General features: G+C 48.8%; 1 protein-coding gene across 2 annotated transcripts in view; it reads right to left on the bottom strand.

The window, feature by feature from the left end:
* Positions 1–19,456, bottom strand: part of LOC140429727 (signal-transducing adaptor protein 1-like) — a 125,565-nt gene that overhangs the window by 91,745 nt on the left and 14,364 nt on the right. For both annotated transcript variants that reach the window (XM_072517063.1, XM_072517062.1), the window contains one exon: positions 6,958–7,029. In XM_072517063.1, the coding sequence (XP_072373164.1) occupies positions 6,958–7,029 (72 nt within the window). The remainder of the gene's footprint in view (positions 1–6,957; positions 7,030–19,456) is intronic.

Raw genomic sequence — 19,456 nt, 5'->3', positions numbered from 1 at the left:
TTTATTTCTTACTCACAGCAAGTCCACACAGTGGTGAAGAGTACACTTAGTCCCAAATGGGACCATCCCAATATGCTAGCTCTTATCTTGGTGAATTAACATGCCCCACTGTTGAACCTCCGTCCCTGAGCAGGGGAGCTCATATTACACGAGCCCCACGAGGAAATCAATCGGGTTGTCCCAGTACGTCTCTTGGGGGTTCCAACATCCCCCCCCAAAGTCCGCAGAGTCCTCTGACATAGAGAGTGGAGGAGGCCTCCTTCTCCGCGTTGCCCGCTGTTGCACCTCCAGCTGTTGTGGGGTTGGGTCGGGGGCGTGTAGCCTGTTGGGGAACACGTTCACGCGCCAATCATCTGGGGCGCTGCCAGTGACCGTTCCCTGGCGAGGCGGTTGTCCGAAACTGTGGATGCTGTTTCTCCATGCCAGATCCAGAGTTCTCTACCTCGCGCATCTGTGTCAAGGCCCTGGAGATGGACCACATGCTTTTGCACCATCCGATCCCCTGTTTTTTCTGTGTATCATACTGGTCCAGTTCATTCCACCATGGTCCTTGGTATCTTCCGGGCACCGTCGACGAAGCTCCGGTCAAAAAGTCTGTCCTGCGTCTGTCTATTTCGATACTGTCTCTGGGGATCTTGCTTCTGTCCAACTTTCCTGCCAATATCAGGGACCATCAGGCTAAGGCTAGTTCCCAGCCTCTGGCCCATTAGCAATTCTGTCGGTGCCACTCCGGCCGTAATGTGTGGCGTGGTACAGTACCTGAACAAAAATTGCACCAATCTAGTCTGCACTGATCCCTTGGCCTCTTACCTCATGCCTCTCTTGAACATCCGTACTACTCGTTCAGCCAAACCGTTTGGAGGAAGGATTGTATGGGGCAGTCCAATGTGCTTCACCCAGTTCGGGAACGATGCAAACTCCTCGCTAGTAAACAGCGTACCATTATCCATCAGTGACCAATACCTCCAGGATGCCATGAATACTGCACGAGAGGCATAGCTTCTCGATGGTAGCCTTCGAACGGGTGGATGGCATTTGATGGACATCTAACCATTTGGAATGGGCATCCACGAATAGCAAGAACATTGAGCCGTGAGCCTCAAGTGTATGGCAAAGTCCGCATGCACGCACACCCAGCCATTCCCATGGGTGGAGGGGTGCAGCTAATGGGAGTTTCTGAAGTCCCTGGCACGTGGTGCATTGCTGGGCCAACTGCTTGATGTCACCATCCAAACCTGGCCACCAGTTTCAATTTTGACACATCCGGGTGTCCATTGTGTAGGTCTTCTATAGACTTCCTGCCCAGACTCGTAATGAGAACGCGAGCTCCCCACAGGAGGATGCCGTCCTCTACGCTGAACTCTTGCTGCTTGGCCTCAAAAACCCGCAGTTCCACAGGCAGTTTCCCTTGCCGCCCCCCGTGCAAGATGAGATGGTGTAACTTAGCCAAAACGGGTCCTTCTGCATCCAGTTGGGAACTTGTGCAGTGACTGGCAAGGTATCCATAAAATTTAAGGTTGATACAACCTAGTCAGTTACTGGCGTCGGCACCAAGAGTCAGCTCAAAGCATCCTCATTTGCGAGCTGCACGCCCGGGAGATAGTCGAACACGTACTTGTAGGCCGCTAACAGGAGGGCCCAAAGCTGTATCTGGCCAGATGGTATCGGTGGAATGGTCTTGTCCTTATTAAACAAACTGAGCAATGGCTTGGGGTCTGTTAAATCACAAAGCGCTGTCCATAAATGTATTGGTGGAATTTCTTCACCACAAAAACAATGGACAGCCCTTCTTTCTTGATCGGAGCATAATTTCGCTCTTCATCGGCCAAAGTCCTTGATGCATATGCTATCGACCTCTACAAGGTTGGATAACACTGCCCAAATCCCATATGGAAGGCATCACAAGTAACCAAAGAGGCCTTGAGGGGTTGTAGTGGGTCAACAAGCACCATGACGAGTCACTGTTTCACCCTGGCAAATGCTTCTTCTTGTGGCACGCCCCATGCCCAGTCCTGCTGCTTTTTCAACAACACATGCAGCAGTGCAAGGATGGTCACCAAATTGGGGATCAGCTTCCCGTAATAATTCACGAGTCCTAAGAATGACTGCTATTCGGTTGCGTTCTTAGGCGTGGAAGCTTATTTGATTGCCCGCACCTTCTCCTCCATCAGGTGTCAATCCTTGTCAACCCGGTACCCTAAGTACGTGATCTCTTTTGCATGAAAAATGCTTTTAGCCCTCAAGGCAGATGCCTGCCTCAGAAAACCAGTGGAGGACATCCTCTAAGTTGCTCAGTGCTCCTTTTCAGGGCTCCGATGATCAGGACATCGTCCATGTAAACCGCAACCCATGGAAGCCCTTGGAGGATGTTCTCCATGACTCTCAGAAAAGTAGCACAAGCCGATGACAACCTTGTGTATTCGTAGAGGCCCCAATAGGTATTAATGGTCACAAACCCTCTAGATTGGAGGTATGCATGACTCGTGTCTAGTTTAGAAAAAGTGTCCTCCAGCCAGCTTTGCATAGAGGTCTGCCATGCAGGGCTTCGGGTATCCATCCAAACAACAGGCCTTGTTTACTGTTAGTTTGTAATCCCCACATAGCCATACAGTTTTATCTAGCTTCAGCACCGGGACGACAGGTGCTGCCCAGTCTGCAAATTGTATTGGACGAATGATTCCCACGTCCAACCGGTTGAGCTCATTCTCCACCTTTGTCAGCGTTGTGTAGGGAACTAGTTGAGCCCTAAAATACCTCAGTTGAGCCTCAGGGTCTATGTGAATCTTGGCCACGGCCCCTTTGATCTTCCCAAGGCCCTCCTGGAAGACTTCTGGGTACTTCCCCAGGATCGTGGGGAGCTAACATGCCCCATTGTTGGGCCTCCACCCCTCAGCGGGGAGCTCGTATTCCATAAGCCCCTCAGGGAGATCAATCAGGTCAACAGTTAGGTTGCAAATAATTTAAAGAGAATGAGACAGATGTTAATATTAAGTTACTGATACCTGCATGAAAAGCCAGTGGAACTTGACCAGGAAAATACATTATTCTGTGTATGTGAACAAGAGAAGAGGATTTTGTTTGAGAAGGCAAAAATGGCCAGCAAGAACAGTGGGGTCAGATTTTCAGAGTCAGGAAGTCTCTGCAGACTTTTAAAAATAATGGAGGAGACCTAGATGTTGAAGACTTCCATTTCCACTAGATACAACTTTTGATGGTTTGGGGGGGGGGGGGGGGGGGGCAGAAGGAGGAAATGTTTCACACAGGCTGCAAAACCTGAACTCAGCAGGGCCACTTGAACATAGGCCTGAGTTTAAACAGGCTGTTCCAAGGGCCTTAACCTGCAGTATGGGAGTCAGGAATTGATGGAGTAGATGTAAACACTAAGGGTACATAAACAAGTGTCATAAGCTGAAGCATTTGAAACACCGTGCTCTTTAAACTTGAAAAGAATAGACTTAAGCCACCAGTGAGAGTTAAAAAACACCATCTGCTTCACGGATTGACAGGCCACCTGGTGTAGTTAGAAAAAAAAAATTATCTGTTCATGCAGTTTCAAAAGAGTTCTTTGTGCACATTTCCCAAGGGCTATTATATCATTTTTATATATAAATTTAGAATATCCAATTATTTTTTCCAATCAAGGGGCAATTTAGCATGGCTAACCCACCTACCCTGTGCATTTTTTGGGTTGTGGGGCGAGACCCATCCAGATACGGGGAGAATGTGCAAACTCCACAAGGACAGTGACCCAGGGCCAGGATCAATCCCAGGTCCCCAGCCGTGAGGCAGCAGTGCTAACTAGTGCGCCACCATTCCTCCCCCTATTATATCATGAATGCTTGGCTGAGTTTCAAAAACTACAATTATCACAATGGGCAAATTTATGTTCACAATTTGACTGACCGCTTAAAGAAGCTATGAATGGATTAGCTGTCTTTGATGTGGGATCTGAGTAGACATTTGTTTTTACGAGAGCTGAACACCAGATTAAAAGCTTTGAATTGGGATACTGGGTGATTGGCAATGGATGTGGCATCAGTTGGCATGGAGGGGCCATGAAGGATGGGACGGAGGTGACGAGGATGAGAGAGATGTGTTCGAGGGCCGAAAAACTTCTAAACCAACTGGGACAAAGTCCCAGAGAACAAGGATAGGCCTTCGAATCAGTCACCTTGGCACTTGCTCACCCTTAACTGCTTGGAATCTGCTTCCGAATTCAGCCAGCATGACTTGATGCTACCATTCTCCCCAGATTGAAAATTAAGTCTAATAGGGCCTTTTAAACTGGGGGCAGGCATTCCAGGTTGGGAAATTTCCAGACCCGAGCTATATACCTCAATAGCAAACTCCGGCCCAGTGTGAAAGAAATTGAGCCTCAAGGTGATGGAGGCTTGGAGGAGTTCAATGGGTTTTTGAATACTGTAGCACAATCTTGGGCTCCAGTGAAGGCTTTAATTACTCAAGGCTTTCTCTTGCGGCTTAGATTGTAATTTGAACCTGCACAATAGCCTTTAGATAGTCATTATTCTAGATATTAACGATGCAATGTTAAATATGCAAAAAATGATGGAAAGGTATGTAAACATGTCATACAGTATGTGCTTCCCAGAAAGAATGTTAATTGGCTTGACTAGTTAAAATAGATCTCATTTGTTTCCAAAATGGGTCCTTTCAGTTACAGTCCTGCCCATCCTTTGATTGATGAAGGGTCACACCTTTTTCTGGTGTTCCGGGTTGTTCTGTTCTGATTCCTCCTTCACATATTTACAATGCAAGTCAGTTTAATTCAGCACTTCCTCTCGATGCAAATGCAGTCTATTTAAAAAGGTCTTGATTTTGACCCACTACTTAAAGTACAATGGAATCGGATTAGTATCCTTTAGCTTGTTTTTATAACTCTCTTGACCTTTCAGTGTTTCTTGTTTAAGCAGTGACTTACAGGAATTACTGAAGCTAACAGGGAACTCAGTTGACTTGCTGTTCCTTCCTCAAGTCAATCAACTCTCCTACAATGGGTGGATGTTTCACCTGGGTGATTGCAATCCCCCGCCTTCTGGATCAATATCAGGACATGTTTAATTGTATGCAGACAGCCTGTATACTTCCGGAATGTTCTGTTGACTTGCACAATTTTACTGACAGTCCCAATGTTTCTGCTTTGTATTTGGCCTTAATTAAAAATCTCACAGGGTGGACAAAAACCTGAGTTCTTTCCCTTTCCTTTTCTTCATGCACACTTGCTACAAAACACAAATCATCCAATCTCTAGCTCTTCACTGGTTATTTTATTGTAAAAAACAGGTTTATCCTAACCAAATTGAAGGTCAAGGATTCAGGCACGAATTTTGACTTCTTAAAAATAGGTGTTGGAACGGTCATATTTTTTGCCTGTCCCTTCTTGCCTTGTGAAGGTGGGCCATCTCCTTAACCCATTGCAGTCATTACTGTATAGCACTTGTTTTACAAACAAATATGGCAGACAGTTTGTGCACCGAACCGGCTGGCGATCGGCAGACCCACCCAAAGCTGCAGACTGGTTCACTGACCTCAGAGTTCCTGGAGAAGATTAAGTATGCCATCCGAGGGTCAGAGGAAGGCTTCCTGGATACTTGGGGACAATTTCTTGGCCTGTTCCGAAACCTGTTCGAGGCCAGTAATGAGGAGGAAGCCAGGGGGAAAAAAAGATGAAGAACCAAAGGACTGCGCAACCCCCGGGGGGGGGGGGGGAAGAGAAATGCGGAAGGGGGGGGGGGGGGGGGGAAGAGAAATGCGGAGACCACAAGAGAAGAGGACGGGTGCTGAAACCAATTGGGGGGGGGGGATAAGGAAGGAAGGGGGGATATCATAGACCGATTCAGAGGGCAGCAAAATGTACGTACAGTTAGCAAAGTGAAGGACAAAACAAACCTTAATGTAAAAAAGGCAAACTATCGCAGGCAAGAAAAATGTAACGTCTATAAACAACAACTGTTTATAAATATGAGAAAAGCCAATAAAAAGATTTTTAAAAAAAGAAAATTAGGTCCACCTAATTCAGGCACGCATCTCCAAGTCGAGCACCCACCCTGTTCTCACCAATCCTCACCCTACCCCTTGCTGGTGTCTTCTTGACTTGGGCAGCACGGTAGCTCAGTGGTTAGCACTATTGCTTCAGAGTGCCAGGGTCCCAAGTTCAATTCCCGCTTGGGTAATTATCTGTGCGGAGTCTGCACGTTCTCCCTGTGTCTGCATGGGTTTCCCACAAGTCCCGAAAGATGTACTGTTAGGTGAACTGGACATTCTGAATTCTCCCTCGGAGTACCCGAACAGGCACCGGAATGTGGCAACTAAGGGACCTTCACAGTAACTTCATTGCAGTGTAAATGTAAGCCTACTTGTGATATTAAAGATTATTAACCCCGGCATACCCAGATCGCACTTACCTGTTTTGGAGGGTGACCTGCTCCTGTGCCATCCTCCTCTTCCAGATGCAATTCCAGCAGGAGCCAGCGGCCCCTAGGCACTGTTGAAACTGGTGAGCAGCAGGCCTTCAGTTTGGCCAGCAACTCCTGGAGGTGGATCCCAAACTTTTGAAATGATAGGAGCCTTGATGATAACTAATTTGTTGCCAGGTGACCGAATAATGCAGCCAGGAGGTCCCACAGCCAGCCATGGTGGGATTGCCCCCAGCTTTTGGGCTTGTTGTCAGGGCCCCAGCCGCACGGATAGATTTCCGGCCAATGTGTTACCGCAACTCCTCTTTCTCTACTTCCAAACTAAAGTGTGCTCAAAATATTGCTAATCTATTCCAATTTTGTATCAATATCTTTTTTATGTTAAAAATACCCCTCTTAATGACCACAGTAATCTTATATCTGTGTGTTAGCTTCAATATTTGGCCTTTTTTCAAATCAACAAACAGTAATGTCATCATTTTCAAACCAGAGGATCACAGTAAAAACCAGTTTACTTCCTTACCGTCGATTCCTTTTCATCACAGTAAAAGAAAATCGAATTGCCTCGTAACTCTGACCAGTATCTTTGGAAGTCCTGTTAAGTAGATACAAGAAAACATATCAAAGGGAGGGCAGAAAAAGGGCCTCATGCAATCGTGTTTAGTCACTATAAAGTGCAGAAGGAGGCCGTACATCCTGGCAAATCCAAGACAGATCTTTGGAAGAGCAGTTTAACTAGTCCCACTCTTACTCCCCCTCCCTTTCCGACATTGCTCCCCCATCTGGTGATAATCCAAATACCTTTTGAAAGCCATGATTGAATATGCCTCCACCACTCTTTCAAGCAGTGCATCCCTGATCATAACCACTCACTTTGGCCTTTCCCTGTACCAACTTGGAGTTATAATGATTGGCCTGGTCAAAAGAACCAGTTTCCTCCAGTTCTAAACAACCCTTTTGACAATGGGAACAGTTAGATCAGTTTATCTCTACTCTTGTCGAGAACACCTGTGTCAAATCTTCTCTCACCCTCCCTTATAAAGGAGAAGGACCCCATCTCCCAATTCATTTGAAGTTCCTCATCCCTAGAACCAGTTTCCCTTTCTAAAGCCTTCACAACCTCCTTAAAGTGCAAAGCCTAGAACTGGCCTCTATTTCAAGCCAAACAGGGTGTCTCGTAAAAGGTTATAGTTTTCACTCGTTGCTTTGTATCCCCACACAACCGTCACAAAAGGCAGCCCGCCATTTACTGCCGGTCCCGCCATCATCAACTGGGTTTCCCATTGAATGCCCCCTCACCACCACGAAACCTGCAGTGGGGGTGTGCCATCAGCAGAACCGGAAGGTCTCGGTGTTATCAGCCAAAGAATTCTGTACGCCTTTTTGACCATATTCTCAATCTGCTCTGCCACCTTCAACAATTTGTTCACATACATATTCTGCTCTTGCACACCATTGGAATTGTACCCTTCAGCTTAGACGGTCTCTCCTCATTCTTCCTAGCGGCAGAACACAAACGGATTGCTTGTGAGCAAAGTAAGTAGAGTCGCCATAGTCCCAGATGACCATAGGCTGCATTCCCCTTTTGAGGGGGAAAAGAGTTGACTGATGGCGATTTAACCGGAGGATCAGGCAAGGGGTTGAGATTGCAGGGCCTTCATGAATAACCTCAACCAGCATGGGAATTGAACCCGCGCTGCTGGCCTTGTTCTGCATCACAAACATCTGTCCAGCCAACTGAGCTAAACGTGGTTACTGTTGAGTAAGTGGCATTATAGCACTGTCAACAACACTTTCATCACTTTGCTTATGACTGAAAGCAGCCTGATGTGACGGTAATTGGCCAGTTTGGATCTGTCGTACTTTCTGTGGAAAGGACATCTGGGCAATTTTCCACATTGCCGGGTAGGTGCCAGTATTGTAGCTGCTCTGAAATAGCTTGGCTGGGCACGGCTAGCTCTGGAGCACAAGTCTTCAGTACAAAGGCTGGTCACCTTTGCAGTATCTCGTGCCTTCAGCCATTTCTTGACATCTTTAGTGGTAATTGAATCAGCTGAAGATGGTTGAAAATGCTTCAGCATCGGCTGGGCTCCTCCATCATTGATGATGGGGATATTTGTGGAGCCTCCTTCTCTAGTTAGTTGTTTAATTGTCCACCACCATTCACGACTGGATGTGGCAGGACTGCAGACTTGATCTGTTGGTTGTCAGGTGGCTTAACTCTGTCTATGGTATACTGTCACTGCCCCTTTTATTCCATGGGTTTCAATGTTACTCGCAAGCCTATTGAGTGGAACAAACCACATCAAAAAGAATAATAAAATTAAAGAACTTGTCTTCAATAATTCTATGCTGATTATTCTTACTTAAACCATACGTTTCCAAATGACAGCTACTTGTTTTAGATTATCGTTCCTTAACTCTTTCCCACCACTTGATTTAAACTGACTGGCCTGTCGCTGGGAGGTTTACTTTGCAATATTTTTTGAACAAGAGTGTGACATGCAATTTTCCATTCTTCTGGCATCATCGGCTCTGTATGTTTATGGCCAGTGGTCTCCACAATTTCCAACCTTACTTCCCTTGGGTTTACCCAACCAGTCGTAATGAGAAGGGTCGTTCCAATATCAAGACACAACAGAGAACACAGTGGTTGACCAATGAAGGAAGAGTTGAATTTTAGGGGTTGGCTTAGGCACAAAGCATAAAATACTGCGGATGCTGGAAATCTGAAGTGAAAACAGAAAATGCTGGAAATGCTCAGCAGAGGGCAACATCGGTGGAGAGAAATGAAGTTACGGGTGGAATCTTGTTCACTTGGTCCCTTCCACAACAGCAGGACCAATTCTAGGTCAGGAACCCAAGTTTCTAATGGATGGACTTTGCCGAGTGTCTTTCTCAGGACAGAATGATGCTCCCATTCTGTCAATTAGGAAAGTTTCTATTAAGGGACCACAGCAGGGGTTTTAAAGGACTCACCGGCATTTGGGGGCTACAATGTCAACAGGAATGGAGAGGACAGCTGGGAAGTCTGATCTCAGGGTCCCTCACTTTTACCGGTGGCCCTGCTGAGGTATCTGAGGGGCTACAGCGAGGTGAGCTCTCCCAAGGATGGAAGGAAGGGGACGACCACTCCAACCAAGCAAGTTGTAGCACAACAATTACTCACTCAAGTCGAGAAGTGATGAAGTCAATCGAGGCTATATTAAGCAAGACTTGTTCCCCAGCAGCTCAGTTACAGAATGCGGCTGCTGGGAGAACCCGGGCGCTTATACTCCGCCTTTCTGGGCGGAGACAGCAGGTGGCAGATCTTACCAGGACCCGGGACTTGTCTGCCAATAGCCTCTCGGCTTCACAGGTACCGTACTACCCCTAATACATACCACCACATTCACCCCTTGTTAAAAAGGAACCCGGCGGGGTGGTGGGTCGCATGGTTGTAGGGGTTTACAAGGCTGGTCCTGGAACTAATTTCGTACAGTGGCTATGCATTTAGCCCAACAGTTAACTATGTACAGGATTTGTCAGAATTATTTACAGATTTTTGTCACACAGAGCGGGTGCCCTGGTCGTCCTTGTCGATCGCCTCAGCCCCGGTGGTGGTGCAGGTGCTGGCTCGGGCACTGTCGTCTCTGGGAGCATTGCGCTGTTCGTCCCTGTTTCTTTACTCCTGGGCGGGCACGGGGGGAGGACCGATCCACCCGGGAAGGGAGCGGTCGTGGGGTGCGCCGGTGGGAGGGAGGGGGTGATTGGTGTTGGGGGGGGGGGGATTCCGGCGGGCGCCTGATCCCGCAGGGAGACCGTGTCCTGTCGGCCGTCGGGGTACGCCACGTAGGCGTACTGAGGGTTTGCGTGCAGAAGGTGAACCCTCTCGACCAACGGGTCCGATTTGTGCGCCTGCACATGCTTCCGGAGCAAGCTGGGTCCTGGGGCTGCCAGCCAGGTCGGCAGCGACGTTCCGGAGGAGGACTTCCTAGGGAAGACAAGGAGGCGCTCGTGAGGCGTTTGATTCGTGGTGGTACACAGCAGCGACCGGATGGCGTGGAGGGCATCCGGGAGGACTTCCTGCCAACGGGAAACTGGGAGATTTCTGGACCGTAGGGCCAGTAGGACTGTCTTCCAGACCGTACCGTTCTCCCTCTCTACCTGACCGTTCCCCTGGGGGTTGTAACTGGTCGTCCTGCTCGAGGCAATGCCCTTGCTGAGCAGGAACTGACGCAGTTCGCCGCTCATGAAGGAGGACCCCCTGTCGCTATGGATGTACACGGGGAAACTGAACAGTGTAAAGATGGTGCCGAGGGCTTTAATGACTGTGGCCGCTGTAATGTCGGGGCAGGGGATGGCGAAGGAGAAACGGGAGTACTCGTCCACCACGTTTAGGAAGTCTGTGTTGCGGTCGGTGGAGGGGAGGGGGCCTTTGAAATCCAAACTGAGGCGTTCAAAGGGACGGGAAGCCTTTATCAGGTGCGCTCTAATTGGCCTGAAAAAGTGCGGTTTGCACTCTGCGCAGATTTGACAGTTCCTGGTGGCTGTACGGACCTCCTCAACAGAGATGGGGAGGTTGCGGGACTTCACAAAATGGTAGAATCGAGTGACCCCCGGGTGGCAGAGGTCCTCATGGAGGGCTTGGAGGCGGTCTACTTGTGCATTTGCACATGTGCCGCGGGATAGGGCATCAGACGGCTCGTTCAGCTTTCCGGGATGATAGAAGATCTCATAGTTCTAGGTGGAGAGTTCAATCCTCCACCTCAAGATCTTGTCATTCTTGATTTTGCCCCGCAGTGCATTATCGAATATAAAGGCTACCGACCGTTGGTCAGTGAAGAGAGTGAATCTCCTGCCGGCCAGGTAATGCCTCCAATGTCGCACAGCTTCCACTATGGCTTGGGCTTCCTTTTCCACTGAGGAGTGGCGGATTTCTGAGGCGTGGAAGGTCCGGGAGAAAAAGGCCACGGGTCTGCCCGCTTGGTTGAGAGTGGCCACCAGAGCTACATCGGATGCGTTGCTCTCGACTTGGAAGGGGAGGGACTCGTCGATTGCGTGCATCGTGGCCTTTGCGATATCCGCTTTGATGCGGCTGAAGGCCTGGCGGGCCTCTGTCGACAGGGGGAAGGTAGTGGACTGGATTAACTTGCGGGCCTTGTCTGCGTACTAGGGAACCCACTGGGCGTAGTACGAGAAGAAGTCCAGGCAGCGTTTCAGGGCTTTGGAGCAGTGGGGGAGGGGAAATTCCATAAGGGGGCGCATGCGTTCGGGGTCAGGGCCTATCACTCCATTATGCACTACGTATCCCAGGATGGCCAGACGGTTGGTGCTAAAAACGCATTTTTCCTCGTTATAGGGGAGGTTCAGGGCGTTAGCGGTCTGGAGGAATTTGCGGAGGTTGGCGTCGTGGTCCTGCTGGTCATGGCCGCAGATGGTTACATTGTCGAGGTACGGGAACGTGGCCCGTAAACCATGCTGATCAACCATTCGGTCCATCTCCCGTTGGAAGACCGAGACTCCGTTCGTGACGCCAAATGGGACCCTTAAAAAATGGTAGAGCTGCCCGTCTGCCTCAAAGGCAGTGTACTTGCGGTCACTCGGGCGGATGGGTAGCTGGTGGTATGCGGACTTGAGGTCCACGGTGGAAAAGACTTTGTACTGTACAATCCGATTGACCATGTCGGATATGCGGGGGAGAGGGTACGCATCGAGCTGCGTGTACCTATTGATGGTCTGACTATCGTCTACGACCATCCTCTGCTTCTCCCCGGTCTTCACAACTACCACCTGGGCTCTCCAGGGTCTGTTGCTGGCCTGGATTATGCCTTCCTTCAGCAGCCGCTGGACCTCAGACCGGATAAACGTCCGATCCTGGGCGCTGTATCGTCTGCTCCTAGTGGCGACGGGTCTGCAATCCGGGGTGAGGTTCGCAAACAAGCGAGGCTGCAGATAGTGAGTGGGGGTATTGGGCCGCCGAATTGGAACGTTAGGCTCTGGAGGTTACGCTGGAAATCTAACCCTAAGAGAGTGGGAGCACAGAGTGGGGGAAGGACATAAAGCCTATAATTCTTAAACTCCCTCCCTTGCAACGTTAGGTTCACGATGCAGAACCCTTTGATCTCTACGGAATGGGATCCCGCTGCCAGGAAAATCTTTTGGGTGCTCCGTTGAATGGAAAGAAAACAGTCTTACCATATCCGGGTGGATAAAACTTTCCGTACTCCCAGAGTCGATCAGGCATGGCGTCTCGTACCCGTTGACCAGCACCGTTGTTGTTGCCGTTTGGTGCATCCGGGGCCGCGATTGGTCCAGGGTCACCGAAGCCAGTCGTGGTTGTTGCATTGCGGCGTTTTCTTCAGACCCCGTGGAGCCGTCTATGCTGGGGTCCTTGGCTATCAGCCAAGATGGCGGCGTCCATGGATCGCACGCGGTCGGACAAAATGGTCGCCCCCATGGATCGCACGTGGCCAGGGGGGGGGGTCACAAGATGGCGGCGCCCATCCTCCCCGCGTGGTGTCCGGGACTCCAAATGGCGGCGCCCGCGGGCCGCACATGGATCGTTGGGGGGGGGGGGGGGGTGGAGTCTGCTGTCCCTGTTCTCCCCCGGAGATTGCGGCGACCCCCCGGGACTGGCACACCGCTGAGTAATGCCTCTTTCTGCAGCAGCTCTTACAAATAGCTGAGCGGGCCGGGCAGCGCTGCCGGGGGGGTTTTGCCTGCCCGCAAAAATAGCAGCGGGGCCCACCGGGATGGTCTGGTGCTCTAGCCGCGCAGGCTTGCGGGGGGGGGGGGGGGGGGGGGGGGTGCCGGGGAGTCGGTCGCAACGGGGGTCCACGGAGCCCAAGGGGCTGCCGTGCGGTCGGGGCCGTAAGCGCGGGCATTTTGTGAGGCCACGTCGAGGGAGGCCGCAAAGGCCTGTGCCTCTGTGAGTCCTAACGAGTCTCTCTCTAACAGTCTTTGGCGAATTTGAGAAGAAGTCATACCTGCCACAAAAGCATCCCTGATTAGGAGCTCCGTGTGCTCGTTTGCACTCACCGACGGGCAGTTGCAGTTCCTTCCCAATATCAACAGTGCGCTGTAGAACTAGTCTAGCCATTCTCCGGGGATTTGCCGTCACATCGCGAGTTGGTGGTGTGCGTAGACTTGGTTTACAGGCCGAATGTAGACTCCTTTCAGCATGGTGAGCGCCGTCGGGAAATCCTCCGCGTCTTCGATGAGCGTGTAGATCTCCGGGCTCACCCTGGAATGCAGGACCTGCATTTTCTGATCTTCCGTGGTCCGGCCGGGGGCCGTTCAAAGGTAACCTTCGAAGCATGCTGGCCAGTGTTTAAACACGGCCGCCGTGTTTGCTGCATGGGGGCTGATTCGCAGACACTCCGGGGCGATCCGGAGCTCCATAGTCTTTTTAAGACTGCTTAATAAATTGTAGCGCAACAATTACTCACACAAGTCGAGAAGAGATGAAGTCAATGAAGGCTTTCTTAAGCAAGACTTGTTCCCCAGCAGCTCAGTTACAGAATGCGGCTGCTGGGAGAACCCGGGCTCTTATACTCTGCCTTTCTGGGCGGAGCCAGCAGGCGGCAGATCCAACGAGGACTCGGGACCCGTCTGCCAATAGCCTCTCGGCTTCACAGGTACCGTACTACCCCTAATACATACCACCACACAAGTGTAGGCGGAAATGGTCAAGGAAGTCAGCAACAGGGAGGCAGTGGCGTAGTGGTATTATCACTGGACTAATAATCCAGGGACCTAGGGCAATGTTCTGGGTACGTGGGTTGGAATCGCACCAGGGCAATAAAATCCTGGAATTAAAAATCTAAAGATGATCATGAAACCATTGTTGATTGTCACGGCCTGGGTTTCCTATGGGGCTCTGATTTCCTTCCACAAGTCCACAAAACGTGCTTGTTAGGCGAATTGGACATTCTGAACTCCCTTAGTGTACCCAAACAGCCGCCAGAATGTGGCAACTAGGGGATTTTCAAAGTAACTTCATTTCAGTGTTTTTTAAAAATATTTTTATTCCCCATTTTCAGATTTTCTCCAAAATTTACACCCAACAATAAACAATAATCAGTAATGAATGCAATGTCAATCCCCATATCAATAACGATCCCATCCTCCCACCAAACATTAGCCCGCATGTTAACATAAACAAATTACAAAAAGGAATCAGGAATCACCCATAGTCACCATTTAACACATACAGTCCCCCCTCCCCTCAACCCTCCCAGGCCCCCCCCCATAATGTTCGATGTAATGCAATTCTCGAAAGTGCATAATAAATAACACCCATGAATTGTAGAACCCCTCCATCCTTCCCCTCAGTTCAAATTTGACTTTTTCAAGCGTCAAGAATTCTAGCAGCTCCCCCCCCCGCCAAACCAGGGCACCGGTGGCGAGGTTGATTTCCACCCTAACAAGATCCGTCTTCGGGTGATCAACGAGGCAAAGGCTACAACATCTGCCTCTGCACCCGTTTCCAACCCTGGCTGGTCCGACACCCAGAATATGGCCTCATGAGGGCCCGGGTCCAGTTTCACACACACCACTAGAGATTACCCTAAAAACCTCCTTCCTGTAATCCTCCAGCTTTGGACAGGACCAAAACATATGAACGTGGTTTGCGGGGGCTCCCCCCGCAACGTTCACACAACTTCTACCCCCTCAAAGAGCCGGTTCATCCTCGCCCTTGTGAGGTATGCTCTATACACCACCTTCAGCTGTATCAGCCCCAACCTCGCAGACGAGGTGGAGGCATTCACCTTCCGTAGCACCTCACACCGGAACCCCTCCTCCATGCCCTCTCCCAACTCTTCCTCCCACCTTGCCTTGATCCCTTCCAGCAGCGCCTTCTCCTCTTCAAAAATAGCCACGTAAACCGCCGATACTACCCCCTTCTCTAGTCCCCCTGTCGTCAGCACCTCCTCCAGCAATGTGGAAGCTGGCTCTACTGGGAAGCGCTGTAACTTCATTTCAGTATTAATTAAGCCTACTTGTGACACGAATAAAGATTATTATTATTAAAACCCATCTGGTTCACTAATGTTCTTTAGGGAAGGACATCTGTCATTCCTTACCTGGTCTGGCCTACGTGTGAATCCAGACCCACAGCAATGTGATTGACTCTTAAATGCTCTCAGGGATGGGCAATAGGGGCAGCATGGTGGCGCAGTGGTTCGCACTGCTGCCTCACTGCACCGAGGACCCGGGTTCGATCCTGGCCCCGGGTCACTGTCAGTGTGGAATTTGCACATTCTCCCTGTGCCTGCATGGGTCTCACCCCCACAACCCAAAAAGATGTACAGGGTAGGTGAATTGGCCATGCCAAATTGCCCCTTAATTGAAAAAAAAAAATTGGGTTCTCTAAATTTATATTTAAAAAAGGGATGGTCAATAAATGCTGACCCAGCCAGCGACGCCACATCCCATGAACAAATAACAGAAAAAAACAGGAGGGTTCTCCCTCTAACCCACTGCTTATGCCACAAGCTCCAAGACCTCAAGAGGACATGACATGACTTTTAGGTGCCAATCCCAACACTGTCAGAGCATTCCTCGGTACGCCAGCTTGCAGCTCCACCCATTCCTCTCTCAGACAGCTCACAGCTCCATTCAAACTGCCGACACAGCCACTCACCCTCATCCTCTCTCCCCCCATGCCTTGCAGTGACCCTCTTCTGTGTACAAGCTATTACAAACGCTCAACCTCTTCTTTCTCTCCTTGCTTCTTGACAAGAGGCAGAGACTAGGGGGCGAATAGTGCATGAGGCACTTGTGCTGACATGTCAAGCGAGCACTGATCCTCAGTATTGGGGTTTTCTCATCCATCCAGCTGCATTTAGTGTCCATCCCTCTGCCCGAAAAAGGGGCATGCAGCTGAGGAAAAGGCAGCTGCTGTCAATGCGTGGTTGAGTGTTTTCCTCTCTTGCCCCTCAAAAGGTAAGTGCAGCTGTATAAGTTGCTTAACAGCCGTGATGAAAGATGGCACAAGGAAGGGCAGCTGAAATGCGAAGGCAGGCAAAACGCTTTCCAAAAAGTTAACAACCGCCTGTCAAGCAGTGTGCATGTTCCCTAGGAGAAGAAGTGCCTTGAACGGAAGTCCCTCGATAACATGGCGGGAACTTTCATAGCTTGTCAGTTTAAATGAAGAATCTCGGCCCACTTTACCCTATACCCAATCTTCCCCCCCCTCTAAGAGATATCTCGGCTTATCCAAATTATCATCGCTTCACCATTGGCGGTTGTGCCTTGAGATGTCAAGGACCTAAGGCTTTGGAATTCCTTCCCTGCAATCTTCCGACTCTCTATTTTGCTTTCTTCCTTTAAGATACTTCTAGAAACCTGCCTCTTTGACCAAACCTTTAGTCATCTGACCTGACATCACCTCATGTGGTTCGATATATTTTGTTTCAGAATGCTGCTGTGAAGCACAGGACATTATAAAAGGTACTATATGAGCAAAAGTTGTTGTTGTTTTATTACACTATTTGACATGTGGATGTTTCATGCAAGTTAACATGTGAACTGTAAAAAGGGACAGCGATAGTGTGCATTATCATTGATGAAGTATTAGTATCTTTAGCCCATGCTCCCAAATTTCTGATAAATGTAAATATTTCTAATGTATATAAATGCACATGTCAATTAAATAACACAGGAGGAGGCCTTTCGGCCCACATTGTCTATGCCGACTCCCTGAAGGAACAATTCAACTCTTGCTACTCTCCTGCCTTCTCCCCTAGCCCTGTGCATTCTTCCTTTTCAGATAATAATCCAGTTCCCTTTGAATTCCCCGCTTGAACCTCCCTCCATCACACGTTTTAGCAGCATATTCCATGTCCTACTCACACAGCAAGAACAAGCTGTTTCTTAATGCTTGTCAAGCAGAAATTAACACAGAATTTAAAGATGTATTATGTTCCCACATCGCATTAAATCATCCTGTTTAAAGCAGGTATTAAATCCCTCAGAGTCTAGGTGGAAGTTAAGTTGTGATATTATTTAAGGAGATAAAACATTCAATGAACCTTTAAAAGATAGCTGTCAAATCAAATCCACAAGCTGCAGGAGAAGGAGGAGCAGCAACAACTACAGGAGACCACAGTCAGCAAGTCGGAAACTGGAAGTGAGCATACAAAAATGCCTGCTACAAGCTACCATGCGAGTACTACAAATATCTTACAATAGAGTTAAAGTAGTATACTGCTCTTTGATATACTAATGAGTGCAACATACTACCAATGCATCACCTAGCAGCACAGGAATTGTGAAATGAATAAAGACAAGGACCCATCTATTTCATCTTCTTCTATTCTAGTGGTCACATTGAGCAATGATAATGGAGTTGTTGACTAATTCTAGTAATCACTATTAATTAGTTTACAACAGATTAATTGGGAAAACACCCAGTGTTGGACAGCTTTGGGAACCGACCCAAAGACACCTAACTATTCAACCAAGGGTGTTACACTTTCCATACATCCCGTCTCAAATTACTCACACTGTTGGCCAAAACCTTGAAATAAATCTGTCTAGCTTGTGTTTGAATGAATCAATATTAACAGCTTCCACTTTCCTGGGGTGGTTCTGTGCGTTGACCATTCACTCGCTGAAATGTTTCCAGGGACTAGTTTTAAATTTACCCTGCTTCAAGCAAAATCTGTATTCTGAAGGTCAATTGCTCTGAACAAGATGAAACAATGTGCCATCATCTATGTTATTCAGCTTTTTAGCTGCCTAAAAACAGAAATTACACCATCTAACCTTTTCTTTACCAGTTTACATATCCTACAAGGGGCCTGCCTTGACAGGGGAGGAAATTTTAGGCCTACCTCAATTTCTGGAGACAGACGTCCAGCCACAGAGCAACATCCAGACACTATCGTCAGCTGGGAAGTGACCACTGGGAGCTTCCAGACAGCCATAGGACAAATCAGCCAGTAGGTTTTCTTTTTATTCATTCATGGAATGTGAGCATTGCTTGAAAAGCCAACATTTATTGCCCAACTCGAATTGGCCTCGAGTTGGGAGTGGTGAGCTGCTTTCTTGAACCATTGCAGTCCTTGTGGTAAAACCTAACATACTGTTCCGCTGTAAGATCCAGGATTTTGACCCAGAGACAGTGAAGGAATGATGGTATATATTTCCAAGTCAGGTGGTGAATCTGAAGGTGATGCTGTTCCATGCACCGCTGCCCTTGTTCTTCTAGGTAGAGGTCTCAAGTTTGGAAGGTATTGTCAAGGAACCTTGGTGAGTTGCTGCACCAAGATAATACAGTATGCAGCCACTGTTTGCCAGTGGTGGAGGGAGTGAATGATTAAGATGGAGGATAGGGTGCTGATCAAGCAGGCTGTTTTGTCCTGGTTGGGGTTGATGGCCTTGCACAGATCCAGATACGTGGTAAATATTAGAACATAAGAACTAGGAGCATGAGTAGGCCATCTGGCCCCTCGAGCCTGCTCCACCATTCAATGAGATCATGGCTGATCTTTTGTGGACTCAGCTCCACTTTCCGGCCCGAACACCATAACCCTTAATCCCTTTATTCTTAAAAAACTATCTTTATCTTAAAAACATTTAATGAAGGAGCCTCTACTGCTTCACTGGGCAAGGAATTCCATAGATTCACAACCCTTTGGGTGAAGAAGTTCCTCCTAAACTCAGGCCTAAATCTACTTCCCCTTATTTTGAGGCTATGCCCCCTAGTTCTGCTTTCACCCGCCAGTGGAAACAACCTGCCCGCATCTATCCTATCTATTCCCTTCATAATTGTATATGTTTCTATAAGATCCCCCCTCATCCTTCTAAATTCCAACGAGTACAGTCCCAGTCTACTCAACCTCTCCTCGTAATCCAACCCCTTCAGCTCTGGGATTAACCTAGTGAATCTCCTCTGCACACCCTCCAGTGCCAGTACGTACTTTCTCAAGTAAGGAGACCAAAACTGAACACAGTACTCCAGGTGTGGCCTCACTAACATCTTATACAATTGCAGCAGAACCTCCCTAGTCTTAAACTCCATCCCTCTAGCA

Source organism: Scyliorhinus torazame, chromosome 9 (assembly GCF_047496885.1).
Source record: "Scyliorhinus torazame isolate Kashiwa2021f chromosome 9, sScyTor2.1, whole genome shotgun sequence".
In the NCBI taxonomy this organism is placed as follows: domain Eukaryota; kingdom Metazoa; phylum Chordata; class Chondrichthyes; order Carcharhiniformes; family Scyliorhinidae; genus Scyliorhinus; species Scyliorhinus torazame.
Note: the sequence above shows the minus strand (reverse complement) of the source record. Positions and strands in the feature narration are given on the sequence as shown.